The following is a 20,568-nucleotide window of genomic DNA, read 5'->3' on the forward strand; positions in this document are numbered from 1 at the left end:
ATGTATGTTCAATTTGTCACAGTCTATATCAAGTAATAATATACTACTTACATATAGTATTAGCATACCACAGCAGTAATACCTGTGCCATTTACTGTCTTAAAATTTATTTAGTATTAATTATTTTGAGAGAAAGAGACAGAGTGTGAGCAGGGGAGGGACAGAGAGAGAGGGTGACACAGAATCCAAAGCAGGCTCCCGGTTCTGAGCTGTCAGCACAGAGCCCAGCACAGGGCTTAAATTCATTACCTGAATTCATTACCTGAAGTTGGATGCTTAACCAACTGAGCCAGGTACCCCCATGCCATTTACTGTCTTGATGTTTTGTTTTTACAAAGCTTCTGTTGATATATATTAAATATTGAATTGTATTCTTTTTATTTTCCTTTATTTTTATTTTTTAAGTTTATTTATTTTGAGAGAGAGAGAACACGCATGAGCGGGGAAGGAGCAGAGTGGGAGGGAGGGAGAAAATCCTAAGCAGGCTCCGTGCTTTCAGCACAGAACCCAACATGGGGCTCGATCACATGAACTGTGAGATCAGGACCAAGAGTCAGATGCTTAACCGACTAAGCCACCCAGGTGCCCTCGTTATTTTCCTTTAAACAGGAGTCCTTCCCTCTGTTTAATTCACACATTCATCACCTTACATACTTCTTTTTTTTTCCCTCTTAACGCAGAAGAAAAAAAAAATTAAAAAAAAAAAAGACAGTTAAGTTTAAATCAAAACATACCAATAGTCACAGTAATGTAATTGGTCTAAAACCTCAATTGAAAGGCAGAGAAGAGGATTTTTAAATTTTATTCTCTTAGCACATTTCAGTTATACATACAGTAGTGTTAATGATTAGATCCTCAGACCTTATTTTTCTTATAGCTGAAAATTTGTGTCTTTTCACAACTGCTTCCCATTTCCTGACTCCCCAGCTTTTGTCAGACATTATTTGTAGCCTTTTCCATTTTTTCCTCTTTCTAGAACTATGCTTGTAGTGTAGTGAGATAGTTTCCTACTTTGGAAAGGTATGTCTTTTATACCTACTTTGATATTTTCTGTTCCTTTTCTTTATTTCTTATGGGTAAGTTCTCTGAATGCTCTCTTTGTATTTTCTCTTTCTAGCTGTGCCACATCTGATCTTTAGCTTTTCCATTGAGTGTAATAGGGGTTGTAGCCTCACCCCCAATTCTGTTTGTATCTCATATTGGGAAATGGTGTCCCTTGATACCTAGCCTTTATTTTGAGAACCCAGGGATGCTTACTCTCCAGAGTGTTGTTATGGTGCCATAAGAAGTTCTTTTGTGTCATGTTACTAGGAAATAAGAAATGTTTTTGCTATAATTCTCATTATTCAGAAATTATTTTTACAAGTTTAGAAGCAGTAAACAATTTTGAAGGGACAATTCTAGGGGCAGTAGGATATATAAGGATACAGATATTTATTTAGTCTTGTTTGCTAAGAGAGTTTATGATTTAGTAGGGTGGGCCCAAGAAGGTGCATTTTTTGAGTTTCCAGGTGATGCTGATATAGCTGGTCTGGGGAATACATTTTGAGAACCACTGGACTATTTATCTTGACTTTGGGCTCTGATTCTTTTACCTTGAATGGGGGTGTTGTCTAGCTTAAGGGTCATTTTATTAACACTTAATAAAAGTGCTTTAACAATTTCCTTTGGCATCTAAGTAGCTTGTTTAAAGTCACTGCATTAATGTTTTATTTTAGTGATCATTCAGGATATGTTCGTCCAGTACCAGTGCCACGCAGTTTAAATAGTGATATTTCCTATTTTGGTGTTGGGGGCAAGCAGGCTGTTTTCTTTGTTGGACAATCAGCCAGAGTAAGTAAAAAGATTTCTTTTAAATGACAGTTGATTAAAATACTTGGAGGTTGATTCTGTCTAAATTACTAATTAGTTTAACTTTTAGGAATTTTTAAAGTAGTCTTTAATATTTAACAGATGATAAGCAAACCTGCAGATTCCCAAGATGTTCATGAACTTGTGCTTTCGAAAGAAGATTTTGAGAAGAAGGAGAAAAATAAAGAGGCAATATATAGTGGATATATTAGAAACAGAAAGGTATGATACATTTTAACTCATTAATTATAAAGTTGTTAAATTGGACAGATAGAGACAAGTACTTTTTTTTTTCAATTTCTAGCTAAGATACTTAGCTATTGCTTTAAAAACTTGAAGGTATGGAATTTTCAAATTCCATTACTTTTTCTTCTTTTTGCTTTAGTCTTGTGAATAGCAAAAGTGACCATATACATGCTTTCTCAGGCTGGAAATCTTCAATGCAACAAGATGTCTCATGAAGCTGAGTAAACTTCCTTGGAAATTGATCATATAATTATAAACTTTTTCCCTTACACTGAGATTGATTTTTTAAATCTTTTTTTGTCTAACAGTTTCAGACTTAGAGTAGAAAACACTTATAGTATAGGGAAATAAGCTTTTAGGAAATCGGAGCTCCAGAGAAATAAATGAGTGATTTACTTTTGTTAGAAATTTGCATTCATATTCTAATTTTAATGAGCAGAATATTAATGAATTTGAGTCTTGGTGGTGAGTTCATAGTATTGTATTATTCAACTTTTCTCCACTTGAAATATTTTAGAATTGTTTTAAAATCTTTAAAGTTTGAGCTTTTTAAGTCTTTTCTTATTCTAAAACAAGTTATAAAAAATTTATAGAAGAGTATAAATAAAAATGTGCTCAGATTCCAGAAAAAAATATCTAGTTGAATTTCTAGTCTTTTTTATTTTATTATATGGCTATAGGGTGTTTGGTTTTTTTGTTTTTGGGGGGGTTTTTTGGTATTTTTAAATTTTAATTCCAGTGTTACACAGTGTTGTACATTAGTTTTGGTGTGCAATACAGTAATTCAACAATTCCGTATATTACTCATTGCTCATCAAGAGTACACTTATTGAAACTAATATAACACTGTAAATAACACTGGAATTAAGAATAAAACCTCCTTATTGGCATCTTGAGTTGGAAGGGGAAAGTATACTCTTAATCCCCTTCATCTACTTACTTTTTTTTTATGTAACAGTTTGAGCACACATTTTTTTTAACATTTTGAGTATTTCTCCATTTTATAAAATATTTTGCTGTACCACACACTTTTTATTATTTTTTTTAATGTTCATTCACTTTTGAGAGAGAGAGAGAGAGAGAGACAGCGTGTGAGCAGGGGAGGGACAGAGAGAGAGGGAGACACAGAACTTGAAGCAGGCTCCAGGCTCTGAGCTGTCAGCACAGAGCCTGACGTGGGGCTCGAACCCATGAACTGTGAGATCATGACTTGAGCCAAAGTTGGATGCTTAACTAACTGAACCACTCAGGTGCCCTAGTACACACACATTTTTAATACCTTCATGGTGTTTTGTCTGAATGTGTTATAATTTGACTATTCTGTTGAGCATTTACTGTATTTAAAGGATTTTATTATAAATACACTGCCATGAATGTCTTTGCAGTTTTTTCTTCATATAGCTATTAGAATCTTAATAGTTATGACAATGAATTTAAACTTTTTAAATGTTCATGGTGTGTATTACAAAATTGCTCTTCTAAAAGGTTAAACCCACATCTAATATACTCCCCAAAACAGTATGTGGAAGGGCCTGATAATTTCCTTATTTTTAAAAAGTAGAGTGGAGGGGAAGGCAGTAAAATGCAATTTGACAGGTGAAAATAATACCTTTTCTTTATTAATGGGCTGATTTTTTTTTTTTAATACTTACAAGCCACCTTTATTTTCTGTATAACTTAACATTCTCTGTTTAGGAAATTTCTTCATTTTGCTCATCCCTCTTTTCCCCTTTTTAAGTTTGTTGTATTTATTACACAATTTATATATCATATTATATTTACATACTGATATTCCATCTTTGTCATCTTATGTTACCGTCACAAAGCCCTGTAAAGTATATTTGTGGAAATATTATGCTGTGTTAAAACTGGTGGAAAATAGGAGTTCAGAATTCAAGTGATTTTTAAAACTGTATAGGTATGATAAAGCTTGGATAGAACTAATGTCTCTTGGATCATCATTTCTGCCACTTTTTCCTGTGATTTTGTGCTTAATTTGTCCCAACATAGGTTTCATGGCTACTGGTAGGCCCTTGGTCCTTTTCTTTTTCTGGACAATCTTTTCCAGCCTACTATTTGGCTTCTCCAACTTTTACACACAGTTATTACAATGTGTACAGAGTTGGTGGCTCTTGATGTACAACCAGGAGTCTTGCTTTTTCTAGGAGGCAATATATATGCTACTTAATACTAACAGTTCTTAAATCTGTATTTGTCAAGACTTTTCTCTTAAGATTGAGACACTGAATCAGGCTGGACTCCATTGAGGAAATAAATCATTGTAGGCTCTTCAAACAGAAAAGGATTTAATAAAAGGAATTTGATGTTTGCATGATTTTTGAAAGCGCTAGGAGTGGGCTCTTGGCTGAGCCTTATAGAAAGCTGTTGGGACACTCTGAAGTGACCTTCAAGGCATGCTGTAACATCTGCTATAATCAGGTAGCTGGAGGACCACCACTGGATCTGGAATTTAGAAACACCCTGCCTTATCTGTGATCCAGGTGTTGGAAAGGTCTTGCTGCCACAATTGTTCCCAACATCAAAACACAGACCTTCTGGCTATAACCCATGCTGTATCAGTGCTAACACTTGAAGCCAGAACTTGAATATTGGTCTTTCAGTACCTTGCATGATAACAGAAGACGTTCAAGACATCTCAGGAAATGGGCTTTGAGTCATTTTCCTCTTCTAAATCTTTGGCTACTACATCTAATTGATGAAACCGAATTCGCATCCACAACCTAAAATGTAAGGGAGTCTGAAAGGTAGACTTTTGGTTTTGCATTCTCTGCGGCCCAGGAAGGGACAACAAAAGGTGGGATGAATTGGTGCTGAATACCAACTGATTATATCTGGTGTACTCATTTCCAATTTCAGTTAGATGTCCTTCCAGATGTTCCATAAAGAACTCACTTTTGGTACCTCTGAAATCAGATTATTATCTACATCTTTCCCTATTCTTTCTTTCTCTTCACCTTTCCTCTACCCTTTTCAATTAACAGTATCCCTTGGCCAGAGTAGTTAGTAATTGTGTAATCCTTGTTAATCATTCACCATTCCGTTCTGACTTTTAAAATAGTTTTTCATCTACCCTCTCTTCCATCCATTTTCACTGCTTCTTTCAGCCTTTCCAGCCTCATCTTTCATCATATATTTAATACATACTTCAAACTACCTTGTTTGCCTTATACTCTCAAATCCTTCATATTCTCATGGGGCTGGAATGTTCTAATCTTCTGGGAAAATGTCACACTCTTTAATTCTGTAGCTCTTGGTTCATATCTTTATAATGGCACATTGTTTTGTAATCACTTGTTTCTCATCTATTAGATGGAATTTATAGGGAGGAGGGGCACTGTCTTAGTTAACTCTTATCTTCCTTGTGCCTTTATTGAGTCATAGGACTTAGAAGGTGCTTGATAAATATTTGGTAATGAACCCACATCATTAGTAAACCCAAACTAATCCACTAAGCTCTCAAAGGGTATAAAATGTTATTTGTATACTGTATGTTGTAGCTGTAGTGTTAGTGTGTAGCGATGCATTGGAATGGTTTTGGAGGGTTGGTTTGTTTGAGTGTTTATTTTTTTGAGCAAGAGAGATAGAGGGTGTGTGCATGTGCCCAAGTAGGGGAGGGGCAGAGAGTGAGGGAAAGAGAGAATCCTAAGCAGGCTCCGCATTCAGCAAGGAGTCTGATGGGGGGCTTGATCTCAAAACTGCGAGATCATGACTTAAGCTGAAATCAAGAGTCAGATGCTTAACCATCTCTGGCACCCTTAGAGGGCTTGTTTTTATTTACTTAATGTGCTGTAGTAATAGATGCTTATTAAAAAAAACAGTTTCCTAGATGTAATAGTTCAGCGTGTATCCTTACAAGCTTTTATGTATATAGCAACATACATAGTGTATGTATGTATATACATGTAATTTTAACACATATAGACTAACTGTAAAAACGAGACATTTGTAATTCTTACCCTCAAACACTCCCTATTCTTTCCCCCTCCCCACTTTCCTTCTGAGCAAGCTATAGATATTCTCTGAAACTGGACTAGGGCACAGGATGATTTTACTCCCTTTTAAACACAGTTCCTTTGGGCTAAGCCAGCTGGGTTCAGGCTGCATCCCAGTTTTCTTGAACATGGAGAGCTGGGCATTTGTCCTGACCAATTTAAGTGGTAGGTATCTCAAGGAAGAATTCTTTCCACCCTAGAGTAAGTGTCCTCAGTTTTTTTTCATCATTTTTAAACTCAGTATTTGTTGTTGTTTTACCTTTTCTTTTATGATTCTACAATTGGTTTAGCATTATGGTATAGGGTATTCCTGTATATATGCCACATTAGCAATTTATGTTAAAGCTATCCTGCTCTCACAGCATTGTCACATACTCAGCTGATTTGTATTGGGCCATTTTCCTTCAAAAGTTTTTTGAAGGCTGTTTATGGAACTATCCAAGCAAATCATATTAAAAGTCAATGTAAATGTTATTTGTTTATTACAATTAAGTGTATCTAACCTATTGTATTTATATTCACTCTCCTAGCCATCTGATTCTGTTCACATTACAAATGATGATGAAAGATTTCTACATCATCTTATCTTAGAGGAGAAAGAAAAAGATAGCTTTACTGCTGTGGTTATCACAGGAGTACAACCAGAACACATACAGTACTTGAAAAATTATTTTCTTCTTTGGACAAGACAGTTAGCGTAAGTAATTATTTGAGGACATGTTACTGCTTTTTAAAGACAAAATATTACAGATACATCAAAAACCTCTTTGCTGTGTGTTTTGTGCCTCATTTCCTTCCCTTCAGTACAGTAACCAGTGCTCTGATCTTGGCATTAAAATACTTCTCTATTCTGTAAATAAATATTGATGACTTGCAGTATGTTGGTCGTTATTTGAAGGACAGGCTTTTGAGACCTGTCATAAAATTTAAAATAAACTTAGGAACTTATATCAAATTCAGCACCATCACTTTCATATTCCCCTTTTGTGGTTCTTCTCTGTAGCACCTATCATAATCTTCCGTACCATGTATTTTTTTTTAAATTTTTTGTCTGCCTTCCCCTATTGGAATCTTTTTTATGTACTACTATATCCCTAGTGTTTCCTGTTAAGTAATAGATGCTCAATAAATGTTTATCGAATGCATGAAGTCTGTTAAAATAAAAATACGCAAATTGGCCTATATGATCTAATAATACTGAAAATAAATTGTTGTATATCTATTCCAGGACAACTTTTAGGGAGTGTGACATATTCCATTAGACTAAATCATCAGAATGTTTAATGGTTCTTAGTTTTTTCTCTGTAAACATAGTAAGGACCATTTATTTCCATAATTTGCATTAGTCTGAATTACTGAGTATGGCAAAAATGGGTACAACTGCACAAAATTTACATTTTTTAAAAAACATTTTTTGTATTTACCCAAAAGACTAACTAATGTACTTAATTTGAGATTTTTTTTTTTTATTTTGTAGAGAAATGTATACTAACAGTTTAAAAATTTTTTATGGGAAAATAATTTTATTTTAGAAGTATCTTTTCTTCTTGCTGCGTATTGATGTTTATTGACTCTGTAACCTAAGAATTTTAAATAGGACTTTGGAATTTTTATTCTCGAAGTACACATCTCATTAGCTATTTTGTAATGATTTCTTTTAACCAAAGGAGCTCAGTGTACATAACACAGAATATAATCTTGCTGTAGCAAAGAATAATCTATTACTTTAACCATTCTTTGAAATTCTTTTAAGCTATTTATAGCACTTTCTTAATGTATTCTTGTAAACTAACTGTTGATTACGGTAACACTTTTGATATGCATGAGGAAAGACCTAAAGATTTTCAGTGATTTCCTTTTATTTCAGTATTTTAAAGATTAGCTAGGATAATTTTTTACAAATAAAATTCACATGAAGGAATATTGCAAATACTTGTTTGAAGAGTAAATAATAACATAGTATGGTTTAGCCCTAAATAATCTTACCAAAAAACTTTTAAAACTTAAAAACAAAGTAGCAGCGAGTTGTGAATTGGTTTTTAAAGGGATTATGTTGAATTTATTAGTTTTGCTTTAGGAATGTTAGGGGAAGAATGTCTCAATGCTGTAAGAGAGGAGAGACGAGAGTTATAGAATAACATTCTCATATTCAGATAGTTTAAAAATATCCAATCCTATGTACTCCCTGATTATTTAAGTCTCTTTTAGAACATTCCTGACAAGTAGAATTATAGTCTCTTGCCTTCTAGTTCTCATACTATACTTCTTAGAAGTGTAATTTATGTGGGCTTTTGATGTTGGAAGGGCCAGGATTGTAGTCCACCTCTCTCCAACTCTAGTTTTGTAACCTTAGATAAATTGTGTGAATTCCTTGCACCCCAATTTCTATATCCATAAAATGAGATCGTAATACCTGCATTTCAAATTGTTTATACCGTTAAATGGTATACTGTATTTAAGAATGCTTAGTATAGTGCTTGGCTGGTACCTACCAATTAGATACTGCCAAATAGTGGTCATAAAAATTATTTTTGTAGGTTATTATGTGAACTGTAATTTTATGAATTAAATTGAATTAAAAGTATAAAGTTATTTTTCTATATTTTAGGCATATTTATCATTACTATATTCATGGCCCAAAAGGCAATGAAAAACGTACATCAAAAGAAGTTGGACCTTTCAACAACATTGATATTGAAGTAAGATAAAATTCTTTTTTAAAATATTACAAGTTATTAGGTATCTGTTCCAGTTCCAAATGACTTTGGATAAGAAAAATCAGTCAATAGACAACCCTTCTCTCTTTGTCTTTTACCAAAGTATTTTGGCAATTTAATATTTAAATAGAGAGATCATTATTAGATCTATGTAGTTTTTGAACCTTTATTTACTATAGTATTTGCTTTCTTTTTCTCCTGCCTTCTTTAGAGATGTGAGTTGTTGCTGAACATCAGATATCAAAGTGGGGAGGAAAAGGGATATAAAGTTTCTCTTTGTTCATAAAAGTCTTATGATGGTGAAGTAAGATTTAGAAGTATAGAACATGAATATTGGGTTCTCCATATCCTTGCCCACATCTTGGAAAGAATTTCACATGCATCGTTGTCTCACTTCCTACCTCTAGCAAGAAGCCTTAAATGTACTCCTGAGTTAATTGTTCTTTAGCTCTGCTTTGCTTATGTTCTATTTTTTTAAGTAGCATATTGTGTTCCTTATTGGGATGCTACTTATGGTTATTTAACCCATATATAAATATATTTAATTAAGCTGTATGATTACTTGTTTAAATACAAGTTTTTACCTATTCTGTTGTTAGATCATAGTTGAGAGCAAAAGTGAAGTCACCATAGAATTTAATTATTTTTGTTTTATTTTTATTTTAGATTTCTATGTTTGAAAAGGGGAAGGCACCTAAGATTGTCAACCTAAGGGAAATAGAAGATGACATGCAGACGTTGTATATAAACACAGCAGCTGATAGTTTTGAGTTCAAGGCTCATGTTGAAGGAGATGGTGTAGTGGAAGGGATTATTCGATACCACCCTTTCTTATATGATAGAGAAACTTACCCTGATGATCCATGCTTTCCATCAAGTATGTTAATCTGTTATCTTAGCTACAAAATGTGAAGTTGTGATTTAGAATTTTTTAATGATTATTATTAGTTGGGCTCTTAGGGCTAGATAAATTTTAAAACTTGTTTTCTTAAGCATGTCTTAAATTCTTAGGTATTTATAATTTTTATAATTCTTGATTTATGTGTGTATTCACTTCCAGATGAGTAAAGCACTGGCTTTAAAGAATATTACATATTCTTTTCTCATGAATTGCTTACTGAACTTTTAGCTATGTACTGCATATTAATCCTTTATATATTGTTTTCTCATTATCTTTGTAGGTATTTATAAATAAGTTTTAAGCTTTTCATAGTCATGTCAGTTTTTTTTTTTTTTTTTAATGCTTTCTGATTTTGTCTTGCTTTGGAAAGCCTTCTTATATTTCCAGATTATAAAAATGTCCTGTAGTTCTCTTTAAAAGCCATTTTATGTTTAGATCTTTAATGCATGTATAATCTCCTTTTTTTGTACTACAATGAGGTAGGGCTTTGCCTTAATATTTTCCATGTGAGTATTTGGTTTTGTAGCACCAGTTACTTAATGTTACTGTTTTTTAAATAGTTTGAAATATTTTATAATACTGAGTTCCAATAAGTACACACATTTGAATTCTTTAAGTTATTGATCTATTTTATATTTATATACATGAGTAATGATACTTTTATAGCTTCGTATTGTATGTTGATACTTGCAGATCAGGACACTTAACATTCTTTTTTGAGAAAATTCTTAATCTTTTGCTCTTTTGGGTAACCTTTGGAATCACTTTGTACATTCACTTAAAAAAAATCCTGGTGGGTGGGCGCCTGGGTGGCGCAGTCGGTTAAGCGTCCGACTTCAGCCAGGTCACGATCTCGCGGTCCGTGAGTTCGAGCCCCGCGTCAGGCTCTGGGCTGATGGCTTGGAGCCTGGAGCCTGTTTCCGATTCTGTGTCTCCCTCTCTCTCTGCCTCTCCCCCGTTCATGCTCTGTCTCTCTCTGTCCCACAAATTAAAAAAAAAAAAAAAAAAAAAAAAGTTGAAAAAAAAAAATCCTGGTGGAGTACTGAGATTGCATTGAATACATAGAGTAACAATATTAAACTTTCTCATTCAGAATACTTGTTAGTCTTGTGAGTTCTGGAACCAGATTTCCTAATGTAAGTCCCATCTTTGACACTTTATGTTGTGTAAACTTTGACAAACTACTCCTTATCTGTTTCTTTATCTGTGAAATGGGAGGTAATCTCTTTCCTTGTAGAGGTGTTGTGAATTTTAGATAAGAAGCTGGTGCAAATCCTTAGAATAGTGTCCAACATTATTAGTAAGTGTGGCTCTACCTTCCACAATGTAGCTGACCCCTTTTTAATTTGCCAACCTTTTGTCATTTTTGTATGCTGTAGACAAAAAGATAAAGTTCTTCAAGTGGTATCTTAAAATAAGAATCAATAAGTTGTGTGGTCCAGAGGGATTCTCCAAGAGCAAAGTGGTTGGGTTTGATTGAAAGGAACTTCTTTGTTGAGTGTTTTTTGGGGGAAGAAGAGTTTATTTTGTGTAGGTGCCTGAATGCCAAAATAACTAAGGTGTTACTCTATCAGGACCATAGTGTTTGATCCTAATTTGTTTGGATATATGAAAATGTATTGCTCAGAAGCATAAAAGTGTTATAGACAATTGTGCTAATAATGCTTCTGATGCTTTGTGATATGTTATAATTGTAGCTGTATCACCTGAATTTGATCTTTGAAAATTTAATAGGTTATTTAAAGTAAAATTAAGTTTAGTGTTATTGATTAATTTGTTCAAACTAGGCATAGTTGCTGCTACTAGATACTGTAGATTTCTCAGATGATTTTTATGTGAACCTACTGGTTCTGACAGAATTGTGAAACTTGTATTTGAGGTACAGTATTCAAGCTTCTGTATTTGTAGGGAAGAGCGATTCTGCTATAGGGCATAGTCTCTTTGCATGTGTGACTCTTCTACACTGTAAATAGATTTTAAAGATTGCAGGCTTAGCAGCTCGTGTAGTACTCCTAACACAGATTGATAAGTAATGTAAGTAATTATATATTAATATAAATAAGAACACCATTGATAATGGGGAACAACTTCAGAAATCTGCCTTTCTGAGGGCAAACTAAAGTTGTCATTAAGTTTTACAGAAAACAGTGTGAGAGACCTAATGAGTTTTTGTCATAGTTTCTCTGAAGCAACTTTAATATTTCACTTAAAGAAGTGGTATAAATTGCATAAACTCTATAGCAATAAACATTTTGCTCTACTCATGCATTTGCTTTAGAATTAAAAGATGAAGATGATGATGATGATTGTTTTATACTTGAGAAAGCAGCAAGAGGGAAAAGGCCTATTTTTGAATGTTTTTGGAATGGACGGCTAATACCATATACATCTGTTGAAGAGTAAGTTTTGATTTTTGCTGAAATTACATTGATTTATAAACCTTATCTTTTACTAACTAATGTTTTATTCTGTTCAAGTTTTGACTGGTGTACTCCTCCGAAGAAGAGAGGGCTTGCGCCAATTGAATGTTACAATAGAATATCTGGTGCATTATTCACTAATGACAAATTCCAGGTCAGCACAAATAAACTGACTTTTATGGATCTTGAGCTAAAATTGAAAGACAAGAACACCCTTTTCACAAGGATTTTAAATGGACAGGTATGATTTTAAATATAAATTTTGAATATTTGCCTGTGTTCTATTTTAAGTACAAGAAAAATCACAAGTAGTATAATTTTTATGCTTTTTATTTTATTAAATCAAAAGAATATAAATTCTTGAGCATTTATGTGTTTACATTACTCAAAAATTTCAAACTGATTAGGCTGTGTTTGGATGAAAATTTTACAGATATTTAGATCTTAATATTAAGACCTATGACAGTGAATAGAAGCTACAGAAGCATGTCCATTTGATGAGAGCAAATAAAATAATATTTTATACTATAAGGGCTATACATTGAAGTGCAGTATAAAAATTTGGTAGGCTTAACTTTCTTCAGTGATAAGATTGGTTTTCCAGTTGCAAGTTAATTAAGGTGAAATCATTTTTTATTTTGTTCCATTTTCATTTGGAAATGGTATATTATACAGTAAGATATGTAGGAAGAAATGAACTTCATGTGTTATTGTCTGCAAAAGCATGTGCTGTGGAGGTTTTTTTTCCCTACTAATTCTCTTAAAGACAGGCATTAAACAGCTTATGCTTGAGTGTAAATCTTTCTATACTATCTTCCAACAGGGTGAAGAATGGTAAACAATAACACATTTTCTTATTATTAGAAAACACTTAATTTTCTATACGTGTTTTAACTTTTTTTGAATGGGTACTATATATATACATATACATATATATATACATATGTATATATATGTATATATAATATGTAAAAGGAAAAATGTGTTCAGTATAGCAGTGTTTCTCAACCCTTTTTTCATTATCCTCCTCATAAGGAGCTTTTTAGACCTTTTTTTCCCCTGATCACTCCCCCAATGATATTTTAATACCATAGATACGCTGTAGGTATGTTTACTGTGTGTGTGTATATATATGTATGTATGTGTGTGTGTGTGTGTGTGTATGTGTGTATGTATATATGTATGTATGTATATGCATGCTTGGTAAATGGAGAGAAATTTTTATCACCTTTCTCTTTCTGCTAGGCAGCCAGTATTCATCATTTTTGGTGTACTCTTAAATTCGTACCAGAGAAGGAAAGCTTTTTGTTGTTGGTAGTGACCATTGAGACCTTGGTTCCAAAGATGATAGCAAAGACTTTTTTTCTTTAGTAATGCTTTTGTTAGAAATCTAAATTTGTATGGGAGAAAGTTCCAGCAGAATATTTTAATTTTCTATTAGGTTTTCTGAGGGTGGGGTATGTGGAAGAAAAAAAGGAATGAACGACAAGCATCCATGGTTATATTTGTTTACTAGTAGCTATATTTCATAGAGCATTAAAAATTGTTTTTTACAGGAACAGCGAATGAAAATTGATAGAGAATTTGCTTTATGGCTGAAGGACTGTCATGAGAAGTATGACAAACAAATAAAATTTACATCTTTTAAAGGAATAATTACACGTCCCGATCTTCCTTCTAAAAAGCAGGGCCCCTGGGCGACATACTCAGCAATAGAATGGGATGGAAAAATATATAAAGCAGGGCAGCTGGTAGGTTTAACTTATTTTTTGGATTCGGTTTTGAATAGAATTTGAAACTAAATGAGATGTATTAGAATTTAACAACAAAATAGTGCATGGATTGGCTCCTCAGGAGCCAGGAAAGAATGAAAATATCAAACTGATTTTAATGGCATAATTTAATGTGGCATTTATTAAAAACCTGTTTCCCAAAGGCTCTATTAGTAAGCTTTTTATTTTTTTTTCTTGCACTAAACTTTACTCAAATGGAGAGTCTTAAATTTTTTTAATGTGATGTAATGAGGTTTTTGCTTTGTTTTTGTTTTTTTTTTTTACTAAATTTTCGTTACCTGTTTGCTGCTTGTAAGTTACTCTGCTTGTTGATTACGTTATAGAGAATGAAGAGATCTAGGAGAGAGATCTTTTGTCCTTAGGGACATTATAGTCTAAACTTGGTAATAACCTAAACATAAATAATAATAGATAAGAGAACAAGTGCTTGGAAGGAGAGAATGAATACTGCTTTGGCAGTTTGGAAGGAGAGGAGAGCATTTTCTGACTATGAATGGGCCTGGGAGAAGAGCATATCATGACATTCTTTGGGCAAGAAGTGGCATTTGTATGAATCTTGAAAGAGGTAGAGAGTTGGGTGTTTATGCAGATACTACAAAGGTTGAAGGTGTCCATTCACTCTGTAGTGGGAAAGGAGTCATCGTGTATTTAAAGCCTAGGAATTGTATGTGATCATCTAGAGAGGGGTAATGTGTGAAGTTAGAGCCTGGCTTTTCCAACACATAGGGGGGTTAGGATGAAAAGGATGCACTGGCAAAGGAAAATGAAAGGGATAAAGATAGAAGGAAACCCTGAAGTCAAGCAGTGAGTTACAAGGAGGAAGTGAACACTTTTGTCAAGTTCTGTGTGGTAGTTGAATAAGGTGCTTTCTCAGAGACCATAATCTGAACGCAGACAACAATACAGGTAAGTGCAGTGAAACAGCAAGTAGTAAAGTTGGGTTGTCCTGCAGCATGTTGTGTGTGAAAGGAAATAGTTTAGAAATGAGGCCGAAAAAGTAGGTTGTGTATAAACTCTTGTAGTCCCTGTCAAGAGTTTCTGGATTGAACTAATGAAAATTATCTTTAGATTTTTAAAGCCACATAAGCAAAAGAAGTACCCATAGGCAAGCTTTGAGCCAGTTTATTTGAAAGGAATAAGTTGTCAGAGTTATTCACTGTTCATAGTCACTGTTCATAGTCTGAAAGCAAGATTTTGTGGGGAAAAAAAGGGTTTGAGGTATTTTGGCTTCATAATTGACTTTGGAGGAATTCTAGACCTTTTAGACATAGGCATAGCAATGACATTTTTGTATGAAGAAGCCACTGTGTCTTTACAAAGGTATGTTAAGAATAAGTGGGAAACTTATATAAGCAAATATAAATAAATGCAACTTTATTAGAATGTTTTTTTTCAGTAATTTTTCGATACTGAATTTTCCCCTTCAGTGAAATAGTTCTATGATTATGAATATTAAGCCTGTTTTAGTAAATACTAAAAGCCTTTTTCTAAAAACTATTAGGTCAAGACAATCAAGACACTTCCTCTCTTTTATGGAAGCATAGTAAAATTTTTTCTTTATGGTGATCATGATGGAGAAGTATATGCCACAGGAGGAGAGGTTCAGATTGCAATGGTAAGATAGCAAGTAATAAAACATTTTTATTGGAAGTCTCTTGGTACTGCTTATTTTTGTTTAATGCTGAAATAAAGATACAGTATTTTATATTTTGCTTGCATTTGGTTTTTCTTTTGGATACATTAGTGTTAGCATGAATTTTTGTGTTTCTTATTTGGTGTTTTCAATAATCTGTAGAGCTTAACACCTGCCCAATGTTTAACAAACATACGTATGTTATTTCTAGTTGGCAGAATAATTTTGTAAAGTGCAAATTTTGTCCAAGGCCCACAAACTAGTAAAAAATTGGAGCCAGAATTCTTTCTCCAGGATGAATAACTCTAAAATGAGAGTGGGCTTTATCCTTATATTCTTGATAATATTGAAATGGTATTTAATTATGTCTAAGGAGGTTACATGAAAAATAGAAGAACCATTGTGGTATAATGTAATAATGGTTATTATGACTTACATATTTAATTGGGGTAAAATGTTTCTTTGGAAGAAACAAATGTTTTCATTGTAGCCAAATTTGAATATTTTTTTTTGAAATGTTGATATAAATTATTCAGGAACCTCAAGCACTGTATGATGAAGTAAAAACTGTGCCAATTGCAAAGCTCGATAGGACAGTTGCTGAGAAAGCTGTGAAAAAATACGTAGAAGATGAAATGGCAAGGTAATTCACATTTCAAATTGCAGGATAAGAGTAACAAAATAAAAAATGAATCATAGCGTTTTTAACTATTCTTGAGTGTGTTGTTAATGGACACATAATAGGACATTTGTAGTCTTAGATTTACATATTGTGATGAACTTGCTGTTAAAAAAAATTGAGAGCTTTGTAAAATAGAATCCTGCATTTTGTAGAAAAAGTAAATTTTATCTATCTAAAGTGTCACTGTTATAGGCACTATGACTCAAATATGTTAGAAAACAACTTGGTTTGACCTACCACTAGAAGAAAGTCATAGTAACTGTTGGGAGGTAAAGATCAGTACCAAAGAAGTAAAGGAAAGTAGAAAAACAAAACTGTTTGTAGCTCTTGCTTGGCTAATGATGCAGTCATTTTGATTCTTACTGAATTTCACTAATAATTCTCTTCTTATAGTTTATTGTATTTCCCAAAGGTAACTTGTACTGTAAAAGAGCAGAGGAACCCCCTCCCCCCAATTGATAATTCTTGGCTCTTAATACCAAGAGATTTTGTATTACTGTTTCAGTAACCACAGTAATGGTTAGGGAAATTTTTTTAGATTATTAATCATATAGAATTTTAGCATTAGCCTTTCAAAATACTATATCAAAAATATTACAGTTTCTGGTGACTTGTATTTATCTTATTAAGACCATAGTTAACATAGTTCATGAAACATTAATATGCTGGTTTCATAATAGGCTCCCTGATAGATTATCAGTAACTTGGCCTGAAGGAGATGAATTATTGCCAAATGAGATTAGGCCTGCTGGAACCCCCATTGGTATGTTTTGTTTTTTTTTTCCCTTAATACTGAAAATATGCTTTTTGTGTGTCTTACATAGTTAATATGTAAAAGACCATGATGAATTAAAACACTATGTCAAGACCTAGCAGACTTATCACATTTTTTTTTTTAATATATGAAATTTGTTGTCAAATTGATTTCCATGCAACACCCAGTGCTCATCCCAAAAGATGCCCTCTTCAATACCCATCACCCACCCTCCCACCCCTATCAACCCTCAGATTGTTCTCAGTTTTTAAGAGTCTCTTATGCTTTGGCTCTCTCCCACTCTAACCTGTTTTTTTTTCCCCCCTTCCCATCCCGCATGGTCTTCTGTTAAGTTTCTCAGGATCCACATAAGAGTGAAAACATATGGTATCTGTCTTTCTCTGTATGACTTACTTCACTTAGCATAACACTCTCCAGTTCCATCCACGTTGCTACAAAGGGCCATATTTCATTCTTTCTCATTGCCATGTAGTACTCCATTGTGTATATAAACTATAATTTCTTTATTCATCATTTGATGGACCTCATCACATTTTTTGAGTGTAACTAAGACATTCTTATTTTAAATTTTGGACTGGTAGGTGCATTAAGAATTGAAATACTGAATAAAAAGGGGGAAGCAATGCAGAAGCTTCCAGGAACAAGTCATGGAGGGTCAAAGAAACTCCTGGTTGAGCTCAAAGTTATATTGCATTGTAAGTATGCAAACAAATTTGGATCTTTTTAAATATTTGTTCTTAAATGTGTAATGCAGGTTTTAATATCTACATATAATTATCGATGATCTAACAATCTGAGAGACACAGTAGATTTGATTAAAGTTAGGAATTCCAAGTGTGTTATGACTAATTTTTTAATCGGTATTTTTCCAAGGGTTTTTTTTTTTTTTGAAGTTTATTTACTTATTTTGAGAGAGAGAGAGAGAGAGAGAGCGAGCACGAACAGGGGAGGGGCAGAGGGAGAATCCCAAGCAGGCTCTGCGCTCTCAGTGTGGAGCCCAGTGCAGGGCTCAAACTCACGAATTGCAAGATCATGACCTGAGCCAAAACCAAGAATCCAATGCTTAGCTGACCGAGCCACCCAGCACCCAGGCACCCTGTTTTTTTTAAACCCTTTATTCTGAATTTTCCCAAGAAGGTGACTGTGGGCTAAAATAAGATATGGTGTATATATGTGTAGGAATTTGTACTAGATAGGAATTCAGATTAGCTAATCCGTAAAATCTGTTGTAAATCAAAAAACTATGGCTCTGAACCTGTGAGCTAGAAGTACTTGGCTTAGATTATAGGCCTGTTGACTGGAGAAGAAATGAGTATTCTTGCTCATTTTATATTTCCCTAATTTGAATCATCTTGTTTGTTTCTTGTCCGTTGCTTTTTCTTGATGGCCTAAAAGTATTTTCACTTACGTTTAAGGATCTGTTCTGTCCCTACATACTGTGTGTCTCATCCATGGATTTTGAAGATACAGTATTTGATTTGATATATGTTTATTTCCAACAATTTAAAAACTAGTCAGTGATCCTATATACTTTATGTAAATGTCCTCTTAGGTCTCTTGGCATTCAACAGTTTGACTAACTTATTTTCCTGAAATACTCTCATTTTTGGCCTTTGTGACACCCGATACCTTATTTCTCCAACCCTTCCCCCCCCCGCCCCCCCACCATTTATTAGGTATTCCAGATGGGGTTCACTGACTAGAATCAAAGTGTCAGGATTTCGTTCCTTCTGGAGGCTTTAGGGCAGCCTTGCCTTTTCCATCTTGCAGAATCTGCCCACATTCTGTGGCTTGTGGCTCGTGGCTCATTCCTTCATCTTCAGAGTCAGCAGTGTAGCATCCTTCAGTCTTGCTGTGACTCGGACTCTCCTGCCTGCCCCCCCTCCTATAGTTTTTCCAACCAAAACCATTTTTTATTATGTTAAAATATATATAACATAAGTTTATCATGTTAACCATTTAAAAACATACAGTTCAGTGGCATTGAATACATTTATATTGTTGTACAACCATTACCACTGTCCATCTCCAGAACTTTTTTTCAACCCAGACTGAAACTTTGTAGTAATAACTTCCCATCACTCCCTCCCCACATCTCCTGGTAACCATTGTTCTACCTTGTGTCTCTGTGAATATGACTATTTTAGGTATCTCAGTAAGTGGAATCAAGTAAGTGAAATCATATTCTATTGTATGCTTGTGTACCACATTTAGTTTATCCATTCATTCATCAATGGACACTTAGGTTGCTGTCATGTATTAGCTATTATGAATAATGTCGCTGTGAACATTGGTATGCATATATCTGTTTATGTCCCCGATTTCAATTCTCTTGCATATACCCAGATGTGGAATTGCTAGATCATATGCTAATTCTAATGTATAACTTTTTGAGGAACTTTTTGTCAGACTGTTCTTCACAGTGGCTGCACCATTTTACATTCCACCTCCTTGCTAACACATGTCATTTTCTGCCCCTCCCCACCCCACCCGTTTGTTTGATATTGAGCATCTCTTTGTGTGCTTATTGAGCATCTCTATATCTTTTTTGGAGAAGAGTCTATTCAGGTCCTTTCTCATTTTTAAATTCTGTTGTTTTTGAGTTGTAGGAGTTTTTATATTTGAATAATCCTTATCAGATACTGTATAATTTGCACATATTTTCTCTTTATTCTGTGGAATGCCTTCTTACCCTATTGATGGGGTTTTTTGATGCAGAAAATGTTTTAATTCTGATAACGTCCAATTTTTCTGTTTTTTGCTTTTGTTGCCTTTTCTTTTGACGTCCTATCCCAAGAAGTCACTGCTAAATCCAGTGTCAGGAAGCTGTTTCTTGAATGTTCATGTGTAAGATTAGTTTTTATCATTTTAGCTCTTACATTTAGTTATTTGATTTATTTTGAGTTTATATAGATTAACTTCTTTTGCATGTAGATATCTAGTTTTCCTAGCACCAATAATCAAATACTTTTTTCTCCATTGAATGGTCTTGGCATTCTTGTCAAAAATCATTGGACCATATAGTCAAGGTTTTATTTCTGGGCTATTTGATTGGTCTGTATGTCTGCTCTTAAGCCAGTACCACACTGTTTTTGATAACTATAGTTCTGCAGTAAACTTTCAGAGGAAATGTGAGTTCTCCAACTTTATTTTTCTTAAGATTGTTTTGGCTGTTAGGGTCCCTTGAGATTCCATCTAAATTTAGCATGGGTGTCCTATGCCTGGAAGAAGTGATATTGGGGTTTTGATAGGGATTATATTGGATTTGTAAATCATTGGGTGTTATTGTCATCTTAATACATGAACATGGTTTGGTATCATCCAGGTGTGCTGAATTTATTTATTGACTGTAAACAGCTTTTTTGTGGAATCTTTAGGGCTTTGTACATAAAAGATCGTGTCATTGGGACATCTGGGTGGCTGGCTCAGTTGGTTAAGCATCCGGCTTCAGCTCAGGTCATGATCTCACAGTTTGTGAGTTGGAGCCTCACATTGAGCTCTCTGCTGTTGGCACAGAGCCCACATCACATCCTCTGT

General features: G+C 34.0%; 1 protein-coding gene across 2 annotated transcripts in view; it reads left to right on the forward strand.

Moving 5' to 3' along the window:
- SMCHD1 (structural maintenance of chromosomes flexible hinge domain containing 1) overlaps positions 1 to 20,568 on the forward strand; it is a 235,126-nt gene that overhangs the window by 28,796 nt on the left and 185,762 nt on the right. For both annotated transcript variants that reach the window (XM_058692578.1, XM_058692577.1), the window contains exons 6-17: positions 1,719 to 1,833; positions 1,954 to 2,073; positions 6,641 to 6,807; positions 8,719 to 8,809; positions 9,494 to 9,704; positions 12,007 to 12,127; positions 12,206 to 12,389; positions 13,705 to 13,899; positions 15,443 to 15,556; positions 16,111 to 16,217; positions 16,937 to 17,019; positions 17,613 to 17,726. In XM_058692578.1, the coding sequence (XP_058548561.1) occupies positions 1,719 to 1,833; positions 1,954 to 2,073; positions 6,641 to 6,807; positions 8,719 to 8,809; positions 9,494 to 9,704; positions 12,007 to 12,127; positions 12,206 to 12,389; positions 13,705 to 13,899; positions 15,443 to 15,556; positions 16,111 to 16,217; positions 16,937 to 17,019; positions 17,613 to 17,726 (1,622 nt within the window). The remainder of the gene's footprint in view (positions 1 to 1,718; positions 1,834 to 1,953; positions 2,074 to 6,640; positions 6,808 to 8,718; positions 8,810 to 9,493; positions 9,705 to 12,006; positions 12,128 to 12,205; positions 12,390 to 13,704; positions 13,900 to 15,442; positions 15,557 to 16,110; positions 16,218 to 16,936; positions 17,020 to 17,612; positions 17,727 to 20,568) is intronic.

Source organism: Neofelis nebulosa, chromosome 11, assembly GCF_028018385.1.
Source record: "Neofelis nebulosa isolate mNeoNeb1 chromosome 11, mNeoNeb1.pri, whole genome shotgun sequence".
Lineage (NCBI taxonomy): Eukaryota > Metazoa > Chordata > Mammalia > Carnivora > Felidae > Neofelis > Neofelis nebulosa.